Genomic DNA, 19,393 nt, shown 5'->3' with positions numbered 1-19,393 from the left:
CCTATGCCTAGGGCCTTGCCCTTCCTGGGATCTGGGATCTGGTGAAGGTTCACATTCTCACCCATTCACAATCCCAGCACATTGCCTTTGGCATCACATGAGAACAGCAAGGCTCCCTGGCCAGACACCAAGTTCTCCCTTCATTTTCATTAAGCAGCTGCCACACTAATGGCATTTTATATATTGTTCTCTGCTTGTTAATGGGAGTGAACAAATTTGGTGACTGTGAAGGGAGGGTCCCTCTGAGATGATGACTTTTGTTCATATTTTCTATATTTCTTTATTGTGACTGCTCTTGGTATGAGGGGAGACCTCAGTGGGGTTGTTAAGGCTCTACCTTGCATTACTGTGTCTCTGAGCACATCTGCTATTATAAATTGGTCAGGGCAGGCTGTGCCCTGGGGTTTTGGAAGCAGAAGTAGCCCTATCAGTGAAGGTAGCATTCCAGAGAAAGCAAGAATGCCACCATCCCATATTGCTGCAAATTTATCTAAAAATCCTAGCACTCCATCTGGGTTTTTTAGAGACAAAGGCACAAGAGTTGAATTAAAGCATTTATTTCCAGGAGGGCTAAGGATAACATATTAAACTCAGACTGATCCTGAAATCTCATTTCTTCCAAGAAGTCTTTCCCGATTCACTGAAGAAGTGGTGATAATGAACATATTCTTCCTATTCATTGCCAACACCACCCCTAGCTCCTAAATCCATTCTTTTGTCTATGCATACAGGAAATAACCCTTATCAGATATTACATTTGTTTAATTGGTAACTGTGTGCTTGTGCTAAGTTTCCAAGGAGGCAGGGGTTAGATGCCAAGCTAAGTACCTTGAGCAGATAGGGACTGCTGGAGATAAAGTGGAGGAGGGTAGGGTGAGCTCCCAGGGACCTAACTAGTGCCTGGGAACTGGCTGCCATTTTAGTCTTGTTGTCCCAGGACTCTGGGATTTTGCCGTGGGCCTTCCTGGCATCGCTGTGGTGTCTGTGTAACTCTCCCACATGCTGGAAAGATAAGGCCCCACATGCCTTGGTGCCATGCCAGGGCGTGGGCTGCAGCAGGACAGAGGTTGTTAGGCAGAGCTGGCATGAGCTCGCCGGCGATGCTGGAGAATCTTGGGAGCTCAGGCAGGTATCCAGGGGCAGAAAAGGAATCCAGGCCAGCCCAGGTGGGCAGGCAGGACTTAAAGGTCAGATGGAGTGATGGAGAGAATCAGAGAGGGCAAGAAAAGTCTGAGGGGTTGATCTTGACAGTCAAAGCAAGTTGAAAAACCAAATAGCGAGGACAGCAGGGTACAGTGGAGCATGCAATGGGCAGGGAGACCTACCTGGCTGCTGTCCTAGTGCAGTTCCCAATTCCAGGCATGATCTGGGAACCTATGCTTTCCTTTGCTTCTCTAGCCTCAGTATCCTCATGTGTAAAATGAGATGTCTGGTCTAGAGACTCTCTAAAAGTCTCTTTCAATAACAAAACCTTGAGGGCTTGAGAGTCCCGGATTCATACTTTCAGTTCTGGAGGAGGCCTTCAAGATCTACAGTCACCAGCTGTGTCACAAAGGGGAGTGACCCAGAAATTCCAACATTTTCCAGCATTTCAAAAATAATAAAATTCTATCCTTGCCAACAAAAGGATCACAATATATGATCACTTAAACTAGAGTTTGATAATGGAGTTTGGGAGGAAATATAATAAAATGATGTTCCTTTATGGTAAAAATTTTGAGGAACTGATCAAATTCACTCCTTTCATTTTATATATGAAGAAAATGAGGCCTGGAGTGGAGAAATCATTTGCTCAAGGACACCTAGCGAGTTAAAAGCAGAACAAGAACCAGAAGACTCTAACCCAGTCTTCCAACAGCCCAGTTCTAAGTTTCTACTCCTCTCCGCATACCTCCCTGTCCCATTGTCTCATCTACCAACATCTCTTATAGAGAATAGGACCTGAGCTTTTGAAAAATGTTAGCTTTCCTTTCTCTGATAAATAGAAGGCAATTGACCTGGCAACTTTTCCTTCTAGCAGTTCCAGATATCAGTGATTTAGAGTGTAAACTAACCTAAGTAGCACTAGAGGGAAGATGCTGGATTACCCCTGTTGCCAGTGCACTGGAGATAGGTGTGTGGGTGGGTGTGTGTTTGAATGGATTGAGCAGAAAAGTCCTGTGTGTTTCCTACGGGAAGAGCATGGTCTCTGCAGAGTCTGAAAGGCAGCCATGTGAAGGAGCAGGAAGAGTTACAGATTGGAAATAAAGGGGCCTGGCTATGAATCCAGCTCAACTATGATACGACCTTGGGCAAGTGATCCCTCTGGGCTTCAGTTTCTTCACTTATAAAATGTGGGGGCAGGGGACTCCAGGGGGTGCTAGATGTTTGCCAAACACTTTTCAACCCTCACACTGTAAGTATGTGTACCTCACCTCTTACCTCTTCTTCATAGAGTTGTTCTGGATTCTCCTAGGTGAAGGATCTAGTGATTTCAGTTCTTAGATGAGTAGTAAGTCCTAGAGAGACTAGGTCTATCTATCCTGCATAACATGAGCATCAAAATCTTCCTAAAGAACAGCTTTATTCATGACCCCTGCTCAAATTCTTATGACTCCATACTGCCTGCAGAAAACAGTTACCATTCCTTTCTTAGCATTTGAACTTTCAAGACTTGTCCCCATATTACCTATCTAGCTTTATCAATTGTCATCTTTAGAGATACAAGTGTTTAAGGTTAGAGATCCAAATTTCAATCCCAGCTTCACCTCTTTGCAGGTCTGTGACTTCAGGCACCTTTTCTACTGTCTCTGAGCCTCATGTGTAAAATAAAGATGATAAAATACCTAGTTTATCAATTTGATATGAGGAATGAATGAAATATCATTAAAATTGTATAGGTACTGAATGAATGTTAGTGCCTTCGCTCTCCCTTCCCCAACTAACACATGCGTTCTTTAAAAATAAGAATTGTACACCTCTTTTATATCCTTGGTGTTTTGTACAAAGTCCCAAACAGAGCAAATGCTCAATAAATATTTGTTTGGTAGACTGATGTTTGTCTGTCTGTTGCAGTGTCTAGATAAGCTGAAACATTCACTTCTCTTTTGCAGTTTGCCCAGCTGGTGGCCATCTACAAGACATTGGGAGGAGAAAAGTTCCCACTCATTGAGCAGACATACTACCCCAACCATAAAGAGATGGTAAGTGATCGAGTGGGGACTTTAGTTCCTCTGCTGTTTACATTCTGAGCCACATGGTGATTATGGAGCCCTAAAGAGGGCCTCAGCATTTCAACCCCAGAGACTCTGTTGGGATTGAACTGTGGACCTGCTTTGTGGGGCTAGAGCAGCTGAATTTTAATTGATAACCCCTTGTCTACAAAGTCTGCTGACCAAATAGGGAAGAGCAGAAACAAGGGCATTTTATCAAGTTGAGAAAGTAACAAATCTATGGATCAACAGTCAGAAGATCCTACTGTTTTGGGTTCTAGCCCTGGCCCTGCCACATGTCACTGGACTAGTTAGATGCCCGGTGAGTGAGTTTTTCAATAGGAAATTTAAATGGGCATAATTATTCCTGACCAGGATATCTAATATGGTACTTATAAAATGTAAGTGAGATTAAGTAATAGCCTTCTGGAAGAGTGTGAAGCACTCCTCAGACTAAGGTGTTGTTCCTATAATTATTCACCAGCCCCTTCCATTCCTTTGGTTTCCTCAAGATTGCGGTAAGACTGGGTTAACACTAGCCTTCTCTGAGGCCATGCTAGGATGTCAGAAGGAGCAGAGAGATGGCATGGTTGGTTGGTGCAGAGGCTACAGCTAATGTTTTTCCTTTATGACAACGTCTAGCTCAATTCCCTTCTTCCTCTCTGACCCTACATCCTCTGCCCCAGGCCTGCTTGGTCAGTTGGTGATCCTGCTTAATCCACCAATGGAGACTCTCTGTCATAGCATTCCAGTGTTGTACTGTGGGACAGAGATCATGTTTGTTCCCCCTCCCACTCCCTACTCCAAAAGGGATCTCCATTTGAACCATTTCTGTGAATCAAGAACTTTCATTTGGCATATAAGGCATGGCCCTGCTTATTAGCAAACCACACAAAAAAGATGAATAGTAACCTTGGGACTTGAAAAGAACTACCTCCTTCATCTTTGCCAGGGAGAGGCTCTGGAACTTTAAGACCTCATCCTTATAAATCCTTGAGATGAACATAAGGGCTTTCCCTTTCAGGGCAAGCCAGGAAGCCTTGCAGAATCTAAGGAACACTAAGGGGTCTGTGCTTGGAGTTCTCAGGGAGTCTAACACACAGTGATGAGGGGACTGAACTTTAGGGCAGACAGGGAACAAAGCTGGCTTTTTTCCTGCCATAAAGTCTAGCAGGGCTAACCACTGAAAACAGTTGTAACAGTTGCAAAATATGTTCCCCATCTACCATCTTTTGCCCCCAATTGTCCTCTCTCTGAGGTGTCAAAAGCTAAAGGGGAATTTCATCTCTACAAGAGAAAGGCTTTTTTGGCTTAAAAAAAAAAATTCTGAATTAGGAATAAAGACAGTAATCTAGTAGAGAATGACTTTCTAAAAGAAACAGAGGAGAAGCTTTATGGACATCAGTTGAGGGCATTAAGGATAGTTAACCTGGAGAGACAATACCTAAGTCTATTCTTGTCCAAAGAGGTATGTTAACTGGGCCAGAACCTCTGCCAGGAATGGTATACAGGGGATTATAGAATGTGGAGGGAGGTTAAGTCATTGCAGGTCTCACATTGAGTGACTCTGTATTCCCCAAGTGTCTACCCAAACAGATGAAAGTATACGAGAGGATTAGGATGAGTTGGGACATGAGTAAAGGGCATACAGCCATAGTGGGTTGTTCTTTTCATTCCTCCAAATCAGCTTGTTTCTGATTCTGTGAATCCACCTTCTGGTATTGTACATCACAAGGCTATAGTATCTCATATGTGTAATAATCACCCTTTCTCCCCTATCAGATCAGTTAAGGTAAGAGAAAACACACTCTCCTGGGGAGAAAAAGGAATAGTTCTGGCTTTAGAAAACAGACTAAGCCAAAGTCAAAACTTTCAATAACAGGTTTCAGCTAGACTAAAAGGGTTTGGGAGGCAGGGGAGATGGGCTGAAGGCTGGCTAGAAAAGTCATGTTACTTTCCCTGGCCCTTGACAGGTGTTGAGCTGGCATTTGGACACAAGCTATAACATGCCCCATCCCTATCCTAACACTAGCCAGACCATCCACTTGGTACTTTCCATTGACTGGCAGTGATGAGGCAGGTGGTGACAGCCAGAGCTCCACAGGGAAGGAGAACTGGCTTGGGCTTCACGATGCTTGAAAGAATGTGATGGTCACTGGCCCCTACTAGGGCTGGATGATGTCAACAAACTCCTTCCTGAGGGGCAGGCGGCCCTGGTACCAGCTGCAGGTGCCATCAACATGCTTCATGCAGACATAATGCCGGGCCTGGTACCCATAGAGCTTCCGTTCCAACAGCCAGTCTGTCCAGAGGCACTCGTTGGGGGTTGAGATGGTACAGGGAACTGTATAGCAGGTGGTAATCTAGAGTCATAGCCACACAACATCAACGTGAGTAGGGTGTCCTTTTTCCATTATTGCCTTTCAGACTCCTACATATCCTTACAACCCAGCACAAATGCCCCTGACTCCTGAAGCCTTTCCTAGTCCCCAGACTTCCTCCTGAGTTCCCTTTCCCCTATCTCCTATCATATAGTATTGCCTCTCAAATGATATCTCTGGAGTCAGACAGGCCTGAGGTCCTTAGTCCACCACTGACCTTGAGCAAATCACTTCAATTCCTACAGCATGAATTTCTTCACCTTAAAATGGAAATCTTAACTCTTCATAAATTTGTTATAAAGACTAAATTAAATATTTTAAATAAATACACCATTACAGGGTCTGGCAAAAAGTAGACTCTCTTTAAATGGTAGCTATATTATCTTATTCTTTAAATGATGGCCACCTTCCCAGCCAAAATGTAAGTATGGACTTACATAGACCATCTTGGGATCATGGACTATGGACCATCTTGCTTTCCCATCCCCAACTTCATACAGTGCCTGATCCATGGCAGATTTCAAATATAGTACAGTAAGTGAATAAACATATGCACAAAGGAAGGAATACATGAAGAGTAAGGCTACAAGGCTCAAGACCCTTCCCCCACCCCCAAAAGACCTTGCAAATGGATATTCCCTTACTTGGCAGCCACAGTTCAGATGGTAGTGGTGATTCAGACTTTCTCTCTGCAAAAAGGACAGGTTCTCCCAAGGCTCGATGTAGTTGCACAGATGGATGAAGACTTTTCCATCACTGAGGATCTGACCTTCAAGGGGAATGGAGGAAGACCTAGCATGAGGAATATGCTCATGGAGCTCCAAGAGCCCAGGTCCTCAAAGAGCCCAGAATTGCAGTTTCTTCAGTGACTTCTTGGTGGCAGTGGTGACATGGGGCTCAATGAAAGAACCAGAAAAGCCTCTATAATTTTTATATCAAATATATTAACAGATTATGTTTGTATGAGAGAGAGTTGTGGGATGAAGACCTTTTCCTTTAGTGTGGTGTAGAGAGAAAAACATGGGCTTTAAAGGCAGACTGTTGGTACAACCCCCTTCTTTTCTCTCATTTACAGCCGTATGACCTTAAGAAAGTCACATAACTTCTCTGCTCAAAGATGAAAATAGTAAGTTGTCAGGATTAAATGAGAGAACGTCTGTAAAGTTCCCAGCACAGCTTGGGCCCACAGAAGGTTCCATAAATAATAGGTCCCTTCCTCTTTCTAACCCTTCCCAATATCTACACAGCCTCATCTCCTGCCCCGTTGATACCTGTCTTGGTGAGTCTCTCCCCTTCCCCATAGGAAAGTTCCCCCTCTTTACTTATCAGACTCTTTCCTAGCTTCCAAAGACCCTTTTCAGTACCACAGAGTCCTCAAAACCATCTCTGACCACCCTAGCCCACACCTTTCTTAGAACCTCAGTCACTCAATTACTCATTGAGCAACTACTTACTATGACTTGGTACCAGAAATACAGAAATAAATATGACAGAATCTCTTCCCCAAGGAGCTTAATAACCAGGAGGGCAGATAGATAAGTAGGCAAAAATTATACTGTTGTGTGATTATATGCAAGATGCAGTATAACAATGAACAAAGCACAATTATCTCCATCTGTGGAAGGGGTGGGCGGCAAGGAAGGTGTCTCAGAGGAGATGATGCTTGTATTGGGCCTTGAAGGGTGGGTAGGAGTTCTCCTGCCAGACAAATGAGGGGAAGGACTTCTGGACATTGAGACTACCCTGTGCAAGGTGGAGGGGCGCAGCGCAGCAGAACACCTTCTGCAACTGCAAGTAGTTTAGTTTAGCTCTGGGGGAAATGAGGAGCTGGGAGCTGTCACTCACACATGGCCGGAGACAAAGCTGGAGAGGTCGGCAGTGTTCTGGTCACAAGGGCTTTCAACATTAGACAAAAGACCTTGTGCCTTCTCCTGAAAAGCCTGGGCACCACTGATGACTTCTCAGTAGACTTGTATTTGTTGTTTATCCCCACCCTCAGTTAGACTTGACATTTTTGAGGGCAGAGAACACGTCTCCTCCTCCCCCGATGCACCACAGTGCCTGGCAGAGGGCTAGGTACACAGAGGGAATGAGGTGGCCTTGCGTGCTAATCCTGGGACCTGGAGGGCTCAGTGGTGTGCCCTGCCTCTGTCTCTCCTATCCAGAGGCTCCCAGATCAACACAATTCCACATCCTTAGATCTGGGGAGCCCCTACCAGTATGGCTTCTAATGGCTATGACTTCTCAAGAGCCAAGCTTGGACTGTGAGCTCTTTGAGGACTGTGGCTTGTCACTGAATCTCCACCCTCCTGCCCAATGCCTGGCAGCAAGTGGGTGGTCATTATTGCTGAATGGATGGACAGATAGTAGAAATTCCTCCTATTCTCCCCACCTGCTGTGTTTTCTTTTCCTTGCCTTCTTTCCAAATATTTTTCTTCCTTTAGGGGCAGTGTAGTTCCCACTTACACAGTGAAACTTCCCTAATTGTTTACAATCACACAAATACCTCTTTTCCCTGAACTAAATAATTTAGTATTGCATTCATTCACTTACAGAGTCATAATCTTGTGTGGTTTCTTAACTGTCCTGTCCCAACCAATTGAGTATGGAAAACTGCCTGGGCCCAAGTTCATAGAGACTTGTTAGACTGAAGCCTCCTGTTAGGGCTTGTGCTTTACTGCACCCCCAGAATATGACCTGTGATGTGATTTAGCCACAGAGGCTCACTATGAGCCAAGATCATGACCCAATGTAGCTATCTAAAGTTAATGCCATTGTAGACTATAGTAACTATAATACGTGTGCTGGGGGGTAAGGTTGCACATGCACAATCCTCATTTACTCTGTGAAACCAAGACATCACCCGTAGTGCAGTGTCCAGTTTAGGGGCCTGTGCTAGGGAGGGGCAGGGACAAGCTATATCCCATTTGAGAAGGTGGCCAGGATAGGAAAGGGTCTGGGAACCATGGCCATCAGGCCTGGAGCTAGAGTGTATATACATATGGTCCTGGAGCCTCTGAAGGATCATCATGGGCAGAGGACAGAACTGAACCCACAAAGGGCAGTTTCAGAGAGGCAGATTTTTGGCTCAAGATATCAAACTTATATCAATTAAAACTGTTTAAAAATGGAACCAGCTGCCCTAGGCTGGGAGAGCAGACTGTCCTTAAAGTAGTGAAGCAGTGGCCAAGATCACTGTAATGAAGACTCTTGCACTGAAAGGAAGGTTACCACGGCTCCTCCCAACTCAGAGGCTGGCTCTTAGTAACACAGCTCTGTTTTCTGCCTGAGAAAATGCCACCTAGCTCAGTTTGCTGCCCAAGGACAGCCCTGGCTCCTTCTTGACTGCCTTCCTTAGGACAGAGACTGTTAGGGTTGCTTGTTGGTCTTTAACTTACCAGTCAAGAGATATTGCTTCTGGCTGTTAGCTTCTAGTTTCACACCACAGAGGGAGGAATCAAAAGGTGTATAGATATACTGAACATCCTTGACTTTCTCAAACCCTTTAAACATCTGAAAGGCAATTACAAAAAAAGCAGTGTTGGGTCAGTGAGTATACTTTATATCTTAACAGGAAAAACTCATTTCTCAATCTAAAAAAAACTAAGCAAAAGTCTAGTTCAGGATTTGGTACACACAGATGGCCCAACTGGGTCATTTCTGTCTTTAAAAAAATCTAAACCTTGGTTTATTCCAGTGAGAATACTTTTAGTAGCCCCACACACAGGCAGCCGTAGGACTGGATGGACACTGAGGGCCTGTGGGCCCTGCTCCCAACATGTCATCCACTTCCACTTCAGCATAAATACCCCAGGATCAATGAGCCGGGTCACCTGCCTACCAGCCCCGCTCCCAGTACACAGACCCCACTCCTCCCAGCAGCCCAAGGGGGTTAATGCCCTGTCCTATCCCCATGTACCTTTATCTGTTTGATTTCATACCGGATCATTTTTTGAGTGTCAGCAGGGTCTGCACTGGCAGGAACTACCTTCTCACTGGAGATTTTGGCCCGAATGGCTGCATAAGAAGAGAAAAGAGGGGACCTTTAACAACCTGTGGAAGCAGTCCATCTGGGATCTGGATGACCTGGGCCCCTGGAGAATTTTATAGGGGAATTCTGGGTTTAGGTCTTGTTGGATTGTGGTGGTGGGGGCCATGTGTGTAAAAGTGGGGTCCTGGAAACTCCTCCTCTGCAATTGTTAGAAGTTCCAAACTCCTCAGGCCAACTGGGTCCTATAATCTCTCTATACTTTACCTGCTGGTTTTGAGAGTCTAATTCTCCATAGCCCAGACTGCAGTGGGCTGAAGGTGGACATCAGGGTAGAGGAGGGAGGAGGAGCCCCTTGAAGTTTGCGGTCCTCTACCTATATAGCTGAGGTTTCAGGAGAGCCTACCCAGAGCTGATATTGGTAAATGTTTATTGAATTAATAAATATGTTCTGACCCTGTACAGAAGTAGTTTGTCTCTTGCCATTTGGGCATTAATCAAAAACTGGTTATAAAGTTCTTTCTATGTGCCTGGCCCAACACTAGGTACTAGGTCCACAAGCATGATTAAGACAGGGTCTCCCATCCTACAGAACTCTTGGTCCAGTAGAGAATACACTTACAAAGAATAACAGCACAGCATACTGGGAGTACAAAAATTTTTGTTAGAGATACCGTGGTAGCACCAAGAAGTCAGGAAGTCTTCATAGAAGAAGAGATACCTGAGTAAGACGTTGAAGGATGAATAAGAGTCTGCCAGGAATTTAAGGGTATGGGGGAAGGGCATTTCAGGCAGAGGAAAGAGAAAGGGCAAAAAGTGTGTTGTGTGGGGGTGGTGCATGGAGTAAACATCAGTTATAGGCTCGGACACAGTGGGATGTTTATAATGAAAGCCCAGTCCCCTGGCCCCTAGCTCCCCCTCCCTGCATCCAGGAGTTCAGAATAATCACTGGATAGCTCCCGTGACTTGTCATTCAAGTCCATAATTGCAGTAGGCAGGGGAGAGGGGGTCGCTATGGGGTTCCCTTACACGGTGTTTCATTTCCTTGCAAGTCCACCAGGCTCTGTGCTTGCAAGGTTGCTATGGCGCCGGCCCTGTCCGACCCATCTGCCCCAGTGGGAGGCAACTGGTGCAGTATTTGATCTCCTCCCTTTCCCTCCAGACTCCAGGTCTACAGCTCGGCCCCATACCGAACCCACACACCCACCCCCTGCTGTGACCTGTCGGGCCTCCGGACTCACCAAGCGCCGAGTGGCAGACGTGCTGCTGGGGGTGCGCAGGGGCGCAGCTGCACGCCTCAGCCATCCCCGGTGGCCGCAGCAGTGCCAGCAGCCGCAGCAACAGCGCCCAGCTCGGCGCCGTCCGGGGGCTCCGGGGCATGACACTGCAAAGCCCCGACTGAGCCTGCGGGGACTCTCTGACCAAACCGGCCCTCCGGGGCTCATCCAGAACGCGTTGCGCCCCTCGCCCCAGGCTTTTTGAGGTGGACTTAGGGCCAATCCCGCCCGGATGGGCTCCTCCCTCCTTTGGCTGTAGGCCACCCACGGCTGCAGGACCCGCAGCCCTCCTGACTGGCAGGCTCAGTAAAAGGAAGAGGGAAGCCAGGAGAGAGGCCGCTAGCCTCTGTTGCCCTGCCCAAGCAATTAAGCCTTACAGAAGTAGATGGAAAGCCCGGGGAAAGAGGATGGTGTCAAGGCAGAAAGACAAAGCACAACAAAGACAAATGCATGAGGGCAGAAAGAGGATGGGCTGTGAGTCACACTGAAGGAACAAGAGTGAGGAGAGACACAAACAGAAAGTGAGACAGGCAGAGTCAGAGAGAGGCAGACGGAATTACAACAGGCAAAAGAGACAGTGACAGAGAGGACGGACCCCTTGCTGAGCTGCACACTGGGAATGAGACAAGCTACTCAGGGCTTCTTTCAGCTGCAGGAAGTGTTTTCAATGCCCTATTTATGAGGCTCCAAAGCAACAGCAAACAGTAATGGAAGAGGACAGAGAAAGTTGGGGTGTGTGTGTGTGTCTTGGCGCAGTCGGCTGGGGGGTGGGGAGAGATGTCAGAGAAAGCAGTCTGTGCTTTAGAAACCCTTTCCCATATCCAGAGCCTCAGACTCTGCAGATGGCTGAGGAGAGCTCTCTTGGTGGGGGCTCAAAGCACAGGATACCCCATCACTTAGGGCAAACCTGGGACTTCAAAGCCCTCTCCAGATCCTAGGCTACACTGGTTCCTATCTCAAGTCATTATTCACTGGAGAGACTATGTCTTCTCATGGACGGTGAAACAGCCTAGAAAACAAAGAAGCAAGGCACATGGGGTCACTGCAACCAGAGCCTTGTCTGCTCTGCTTGACAGAGCATAGTGCTCCAAGTCTCCAAATAGAAAGGGACCCATGAGATTATTATAGGATATTTCCACACAGTGCTGGGCTAGAAGGTGGAAGGCTGGGTTCTGATTCTGTCACAAGGTAGCTTTGCAACCTTTGCCTCTCTGGGCTCACTTTCTTCTCCAGGCTTGAACTACATGTTTCCAAGGCCCTTTGAAGCTCTTTGCCCCAGCTTCAACTGGCCTCAGCCAGGAGTACTGAAATCCTCAGGTCAGGTACTCCCATGGGAATCTGAATTTTTATCAGAGTTAACTTTAATTTTTCCAAAAGATATCTTCTTATTTTGATGTGGTAGTGATGTTTGAAAAGAAGGAAATCGAAAGAGAGCTGAGTCTGATTGAGAAAGATGAGATTTGGTGACCAAGTTGATTCTTCATATAACACCCGAACCAAGATAGAGCCTGATGTATTTATTATTGGACGGACCTTGAAAGGCATCCAGTCCAGTCCCTTCATTTGGCAAATGTGAAGACAAAGGCTCAGTGAGGTAAAGTGACTTTCAGAAAGCTAATGGCAGAGAGGACTAGAATGCAGGTCTTCTGACATATGGTGTAGTGCTCCTTCCACTCTACCATAGTACTTCCTCCATCGCCACTTTGTAACCACTTGAAATCCTGCCTTTGGAGGGTAGTTCTCCTTTTAAGTTTCTATTGTCCCTCTGTTAAAATATGGCTACCTCAAGATAGAGTTTACACTTTTAAGGATGTCTTTCAAATTAGATAAACATGTTGAATTCTTAAGTTAGCTCTCTTCCAAACCTCAAACTGGGCAGAAAGAGGCCTTAGCATCCTAAGCTGTGTTTGATGGTGAGTTTGGGGTGTTGATGAGCTCTGATGACATTGTGACAGGGAGGGAGAAAAGCCAGGTTCAGTATAAGAAGCTGGACATTTGAAGGGGAAGGGGAGGGTACTAAAAGGTACATGACAAAAGGGACATTAAGATTCCAAAGATACATTCCTTTTTAAATTCAGGTTTACTAAGATACAATTTACATACAACAAAATTCACCCTTTCAAAGATGTTCTTCCTTCTTTCCTTCCTTCCTTCGTTCCTTCATTCCTTCCTCCCTCCCTCTCTCCCTCTCTCTCCCTCTCTCCCTCTCTCTCCCTCTCTCCCTCTCTCTCCCTTTCTTTTCTTTCTTTCTTTCTTTCTTTCTTTCTTTCTTTCTTTCTTTCTTTCTTTCTTTCTTTCTTTCTTCTTTCTTTCTCTTTCTTTCTTTTCTTTCTTTCTTTTTCTCTGGCTAAGGACTGGTCCTGCCCAGGGTTTGTATAATGCAGAGAAAGTTGAAACAATGAATTTTAAAGATGTAGAGAGTACTAAGTGGTAGAGCAGGGTTCTTACAGTTCTACTACTAGTATGCTGTGACCTTAGGCAAGTCACTGTCACTCTATGGGCCTCAGTTTTTTAATCTGTAAAGCAAGTAGGTTGGGCTAGTTCTTTAAAGGACCCTTCCAAGGGTGTTACCAAGAAAAATATTTGTAAGATTCCACAGAGAGTGAGGCACACTCTGACCAGTTCATTCATTTCTCCTCTGCTTTCAGCTGACACTGCCCACATTCCCTGTGGTGGTGAAGATTGGCCACGCTCACTCAGGCATGGGCAAGGTAAGGCCATGGTAAGGGTTTGCTGTGTTTTGGGGTTGAGGCGAAGAAGGACACTTTTTAAAGAGCCTGGTTATGAACTGTTCTGCCTCCTTTCCCCATGAAGTCTTTCCAAGGAGACGATTTGGCCCCTCTGAAGTCATGAGTGTTACCCAAACAGACTTCTTCCAACAAGCAGAGCACAGGCCACTTGCTTGGGCCCTTGGGCCCTTTGTAGCAAGTGAGGCTCCTGAGCTCTAGGAGGGGAAGCTAGAGACAATGGGTGTCCTAGGGAGATGTGGCATCCAGGTTTACAACTGGATGGATAACATCCCGATGGGTTTAGAGGCTCAGAGCTCTTGTGACTCTCAGTATATGTATTTGTATGTCTCCTTTTCTCCCTCTCTGCCTTGCTCCAACATTAGGTCAAAGTGGAAAACCATTACGACTTCCAGGACATTGCTAGTGTGGTGGCCCTCACCCAGACATATGCCACAGCAGAGCCTTTTATTGACGCCAAGTATGATATCCGGGTCCAGAAGATAGGCAACAACTACAAGGCTTATATGTAAGTGGGGCTGGGGTACCAGCAGATACTCTTCACTTTCTCCTCAGCCCAGTGGAAAATCTGAGCCTCCAGGTAGCAACCAACTCTCAGTTTAACCTCATCTGGCCCAAAAGGCAGGGGCCAGAAAGAGGGTGCTATTCAAGTCAGGGACTCCCAGCCTGAGTTCCTTTCAAGCCAGAGGAGAACTAAGATGAGAAATAAAATTAATATTTACTTTCACTAGCCTCTAAGTGAAATTTGCCATCTCCTCAGTCATAAACCATGACAACAGGCTACAGTAGTAACAACACATGTGACTTTGTTACTAAAGGTAATCGCAGAGATTTTTGATTCACACTGCAGTTATGACCGATATCTCTAAATACCAATTATTTTGATCACTACTCAAGAATCATGGTAGTTATTAGACCTGTCACTGCATTTGTACCTGTAAATACTTTCGTTATTTACAAAGAAATGTATTTTTTACTAAATCACAGATTTGTTTAATAGTTTGATAACTATTTTGATAATTATTTCAAAAATTGGGTTTCTTTGATATCTTATGCATTTTATTTTATACACGTACATATCTTATGTATTTTTATACCTTGAAAGGAATCCATAGGCTTCACCAGGCTGCCAGAATTCAGAAAAGGTTAAGAAACTCCTAATGAAAATATATAGCCCTGAAAACACTCCAGAGCATTAAAAACCTAGTGGTTATGAGAATAGGTAACTTCTCCACATGACTGTGTCCATCTGCCAGAATGGAAAGTTAAAAGTTTCCTCCATTCAACTTTAGAGAAAGAAAAGATTTCAGGATGACCCAGTCTTCTATAATATACCTAAGAATGCAAATAGCTTACAATGCCAACTTTGGAAATATGAGCCTCTCACTTTTTAAAACCTATAGGGTAGTATTTCTTTTATAAACAAGAACATTCTGATATCTGAATTTGGTCTTGGCCGCTTGGCACTTGAGCAGACTTTGAGGCTGAGCAACTTCCCTTTCCCTTGCCCATTCATTTCCATTGTTCTTCTGTCTCCCCCTTCAGTGTTTGTACTCCCCACCCCTGGAATTAGGAGCCCTGCCCCCCTCCCTTGTCATAACCCTGTACACCCCTCTAGTTTAGCCCGCTGCACAAACAGGAATTTCTGTCACTCTCCTCTGAGCTCCCTGGGCAGGAACAGTGAAATCATCTCTGCAGCTCCACCAGCTTGTGCAGCTGCAGGCACAGAGTAAGCACCCAATAAGTATTCAGGGGAGAGCCCTTGTACAGAACCAAAACACAGAATCTTTTTTACTTTTTTACTAGATTACTACTTTTTAAAAGTTTATAGTTTTTTATTTAAAGTCTCGCTGCTTCAAAAAGGAATTTAAGATTGTTTTAAAATTGTGCACAATGTAAGACAAGATAATTTAAAAGACCATTATAAAAAGCAGCTAAAAGGAGCAGAAAAATCAGTATGTGTAGGCACCTAGGAAAGCAGATTTCCTATCCTTTACTTTTAAAATCCCCTAAATAAAAATAAAAATAATAATAATATAATAAAATAATATTCCCTAAATATTAATATTTATCCCTAAATATTCCCTAAATAATAATATAATAAAATAAAATTCCCTAAACAAACACAAAATGTTTATGACAGTAGAGCAAGAGTATCTTGATTCTTAAAAGGAGACCTCTCATTTTTAAAGGTTAGGATTTCTACAAGCAATTTCAAAGAAGCATAAGAAAAGAGAATCCTCTAATACTGATGAAGGGTGGGCAACCAAAGAAGCTTTAGAAAACATTTACTTTCTTTTTAATTTGCAAGGGATAGTTATTTAGGGGAATATTCAGGTCCTATTGGCTCCTCTTCCCGAAGCTTTTAGCTATCCCCTTGCTTTCAGAAGGAATTGACCTGATAATAGCCAAGATAAGGTTTGAGAGTCTTCCCTACCCCCTTAGCTCTCACTCTGGAGATCCAAAGACAGCCATATTTGGTAGACAGAGGGTGTTGTTCCTGCTCTACTCTCAGTAGGTAATAATGTGCATCCCTCTGTGGAGGTCAGGTGACCTATAAGTCCTGAGAGGTAGTTGAACTATTACTGAGTGGCTTCTGGGTGCCCCTGATGCTCCCCCATGCACTAGTGGCCTATATGGATCTATGCCCTGCATCTCATTGTTAAAGAAAGGTGTAAAGTGTGAAGGACATTATTATTACTCACTCAAAGTTTCCAAGACCCTATTATATACCATGGCCCTGAGCTGGGGACCTGGAAGTGAGTGACTCTGTGTCCCCTCCCTTGAAGAGCCCAACCTAGTCACAGGGACACACGCATAAACCACCAGTGTTAGGAAGACAGTGTTATTTTTATTATGATCTATCTTTGTGTCTCTACTCAGATTTTGCAAGTCACTCATCTGTTAGTTGTTTGTTTCTGAACTAGGTAGTGTGGTATAGAAGAAGTACAGCACAATGAGGGAACGAAGAGTCTTGGGCTTTTTTTTATCTTATGTCTAATTTGACTGGATACACAACTTTGGGCAAGTCATTTAACCTTTCTGAGTCTTAGTCTCCTTGTCTGTAAAGTTGGGGCAAGGATGTCAGCCTGCTCACAACAGGGATTTGCGCTGAGGCTCTGGTGAGGGGTTTGTGGAGGAAGAATCTTGGCAAGCAGTCAGTACTGTACAAGAGTGAGGGGTTGTTATTACATCAGTTGACTCACTAGTCTGCCTCAGGGCTCTGAAAACTAGCTGTATGTCTAGGTTGCTCAGTGTCTGAGATCAGACCTCTGGGGAAGGTACTCCTGGGAACTGCTGAGTGGAGACTACTACATGCATCCAGTCTCCAAATGGTAGCAAGTGACAAGGACAGCACATGAATGGCTCTGTCAGTAGTGTGAACAGGGCTTTTCTGTCCGCTAGACCATCCTCTTCCTCTTGACTGTGTCTGAGTGAAGACTAATAATTAAGAAGACCTATTTTTGGTGTTTTACAATTCATTTAAAACTGTATCAATTGATGCTCATGACAACCCTGTGTTTGCACAGGGATAAGAGGCTCAGAGAGGTGAAGTGATTCACCCATGGTCACCCAGCCAGTCAAGAGCAAATCCAGAATCAGAAACCAGGTCATCCACCTCCTATTTAGTCTAAGACTAGTTGACTCTAACACCTGCTCATGGATGGAGAGGGTGCAGAGGGCACAGCAGAGAAGAGGTTGGTGACTTGATTCCATCAGCAGCATTTGATGGTCAAGGCAACTTAAGCCTGAAAAAGTTAACTGACTTGTCCAGAGTCACATTGTTAATACTGTAGGCTCTCAGAAATTAACTGTTGAATGAACAAATAAATGAGCTAGTAAGAAAGCCATGGGGAGATATCCACAAGAATTCTGAGAGTGTTCCCAGGATCAATAGAATTCAGTTTGTATATGCCAAGTCAGCCCAGATACTAAATGGGTAGGCTGCAAGTGGTTTAGACTTGTGGACCTAAGGTTTAGGTCAAATAACTAATGTAAAAAGTAGATATAGGACTGTAAGTGAGGTTCAGAAGAGCAAGTGCTCATCTGGTTGAAAAGATCAGGGAAGTCTCCATGGAGCCACAGCAGTCTGGGCCAGACTATAGAGAGAAGGACATTGAGGGTGGGGGTTGGCAGGGCAGCCAGGTTCTCAGCTCAGCAGACAGGTGCCTGGGCTACTTATGCAAGAAGCAGGTGGGGAAAGCAGCAGTTAGCTAAAATTCCAGAAAGTTTCATGCCCCCCTCTTGCTGGTGTGGCTCACTGCCTGTCCTATCCTGGTGGAACCTTGTTGCAGGAGGACGTCGATCTCAGGGAACTGGAAGACAAACACTGGCTCTGCAATGCTGGAGCAGATCGCCATGTCAGACAGGTGAGTAAGAGTAGGAGTCCACTCCCCAGACCAACTTCCATAGTTGAAGAGGTGTAAGAAATGAACCCTGCCTAAAGGAAGCCTCTAATCAGGACAGAACACAAAGGCCCAAGCAACCAGGTAACAAGATCAGGCAGGACTGGGTTATATGCTCAATTATGAAGATAAAGACTGGACATGATATAGAAGCTCCAAGAAAGGAGCAGTTACTCTGCCCTGGAATAGCCAAGGAAGGCCACCTAGATGGAGTGTGTGAGACCTGCTTTGAGCCTGGAAACATGGGTGGAATCAGGAGAGCAAGTGAGAGAGCACTGTAGAGAAGGCAATATGCTTGATGGGGAGAGGGAGGGGAGGAGGCCAAGGGTGGGATGGTAGAGGTGGAGGTGCCAAGGAGATCATGAGTAGCAAGCAGGCTTGATATGAGCTAACACTCCAGCCTCAGAACACCTTCCCATCCCTTCCAGGTACAAGCTGTGGGTGGACACCTGTTCTGAGATGTTTGGTGGCCTGGACATCTGTGCTGTCAAAGCTGTACATGGCAAAGATGGGAAAGACTACATTTTTGAGGTAAGTCTGGCCCAAGGAGTATCTCAGTAAGAGACAACCCCCAAGGCTAGAGGCCAGGCTCTTAGCTTGAGAACTATGTGGGCAACCCAAACTACATTTAGATTAGAGTCTCTTGGGCCAGGGGACGGTTCCCAGACAACACGACCAATGGATGTGCATAGCAAAATACCTCCACCAGTGGGGAGCTATTGTTTCCAATTAGCTAGGCTGACCCATGCCATGGGTAAGAGATGCCAGATTTGGGTTCCTTGGGTCCTAGCCTAATGCTATTCCTCTGGGAATACTAGTGATTTACCATTTTTGGTCTCAGAAAGCTGAACTTGGGAATCATTTGGTTCAGTCTGCTTATTTTGCAGATGAGAAAACTAAGGCCTAATGCCACGAACATGTGCTCAAGGCCATGGAGTGAATCAGTGTCTCAACCTAGGCTAGAGTTCAGGTCTCCTGGATGCAGGGGATTCTTCTTAGCATCTCTCTGAGCCTTGGAGTTGCTTCACTCAGCCTGGTCCTCTAAAACAACTTTGCTTACTTCTTTTCCCCATATTAAAGGGAAAGTCAGTAGCAGTATGAATCCTTCACACATGTTCCTGCCAATCTTCCTGGAAGCAGGAAAGGCTCCTTACCAGGAGTTGGTGGTATTTGGAAAGGATTAGAGTCAGGAGCCCAAAGTGGGCTTCAGAATCTACTCCATATAAACTACTTGGCACATAGTGTTCTAATCATATCCCCGTCTCTCAGTGGGACTCAGATTTCTCATCTGTAAATGAGGGTTGGACTACAGCATCTATGATCCTGGTTAGGTGGACACTTCCTAAAGGAGGAAAACATTTACCTGGACTTTGAGGTATAGGAAGAATCAGAATGGTGGTGAA

The 19,393-nt window shown here is 45.1% G+C and overlaps 2 protein-coding genes across 3 annotated transcripts in view; one reads left to right on the top strand and one right to left on the bottom strand.

The window, feature by feature from the left end:
- SYN2 (synapsin II) overlaps positions 1 to 19,393 on the top strand; it is a 192,697-nt gene that overhangs the window by 146,416 nt on the left and 26,888 nt on the right. For both annotated transcript variants that reach the window (XM_054504587.2, XM_045861813.3), the window contains exons 5-9: positions 3,093 to 3,182; positions 13,486 to 13,548; positions 13,950 to 14,092; positions 17,880 to 17,954; positions 18,419 to 18,521. In XM_054504587.2, coding sequence (XP_054360562.1) covers positions 3,093 to 3,182; positions 13,486 to 13,548; positions 13,950 to 14,092; positions 17,880 to 17,954; positions 18,419 to 18,521 — 474 coding nt within the window. The remainder of the gene's footprint in view (positions 1 to 3,092; positions 3,183 to 13,485; positions 13,549 to 13,949; positions 14,093 to 17,879; positions 17,955 to 18,418; positions 18,522 to 19,393) is intronic.
- Positions 542 to 11,421, bottom strand: TIMP4 (TIMP metallopeptidase inhibitor 4). The gene is made up of 5 exons (XM_045861814.3): positions 10,802 to 11,421; positions 9,492 to 9,589; positions 8,971 to 9,085; positions 6,217 to 6,341; positions 542 to 5,554 (listed from the first exon to the last, which is right to left on the bottom strand). The coding sequence occupies exons 1-5, from the start codon at positions 10,938 to 10,940 to the stop codon at positions 5,357 to 5,359; spliced, it is 675 nt and encodes a 224-aa protein (XP_045717770.1). The 5' UTR covers positions 10,941 to 11,421; the 3' UTR covers positions 542 to 5,356.

This window comes from Mirounga angustirostris, unplaced genomic scaffold (assembly GCF_029215605.1).
Source record: "Mirounga angustirostris isolate CCGP_5_RB_7025 unplaced genomic scaffold, mMirAng1.0.hap1 SCAF_1, whole genome shotgun sequence".
Lineage (NCBI taxonomy): Eukaryota > Metazoa > Chordata > Mammalia > Carnivora > Phocidae > Mirounga > Mirounga angustirostris.
This window is presented reverse-complemented; position numbering and strand designations above follow the sequence as displayed.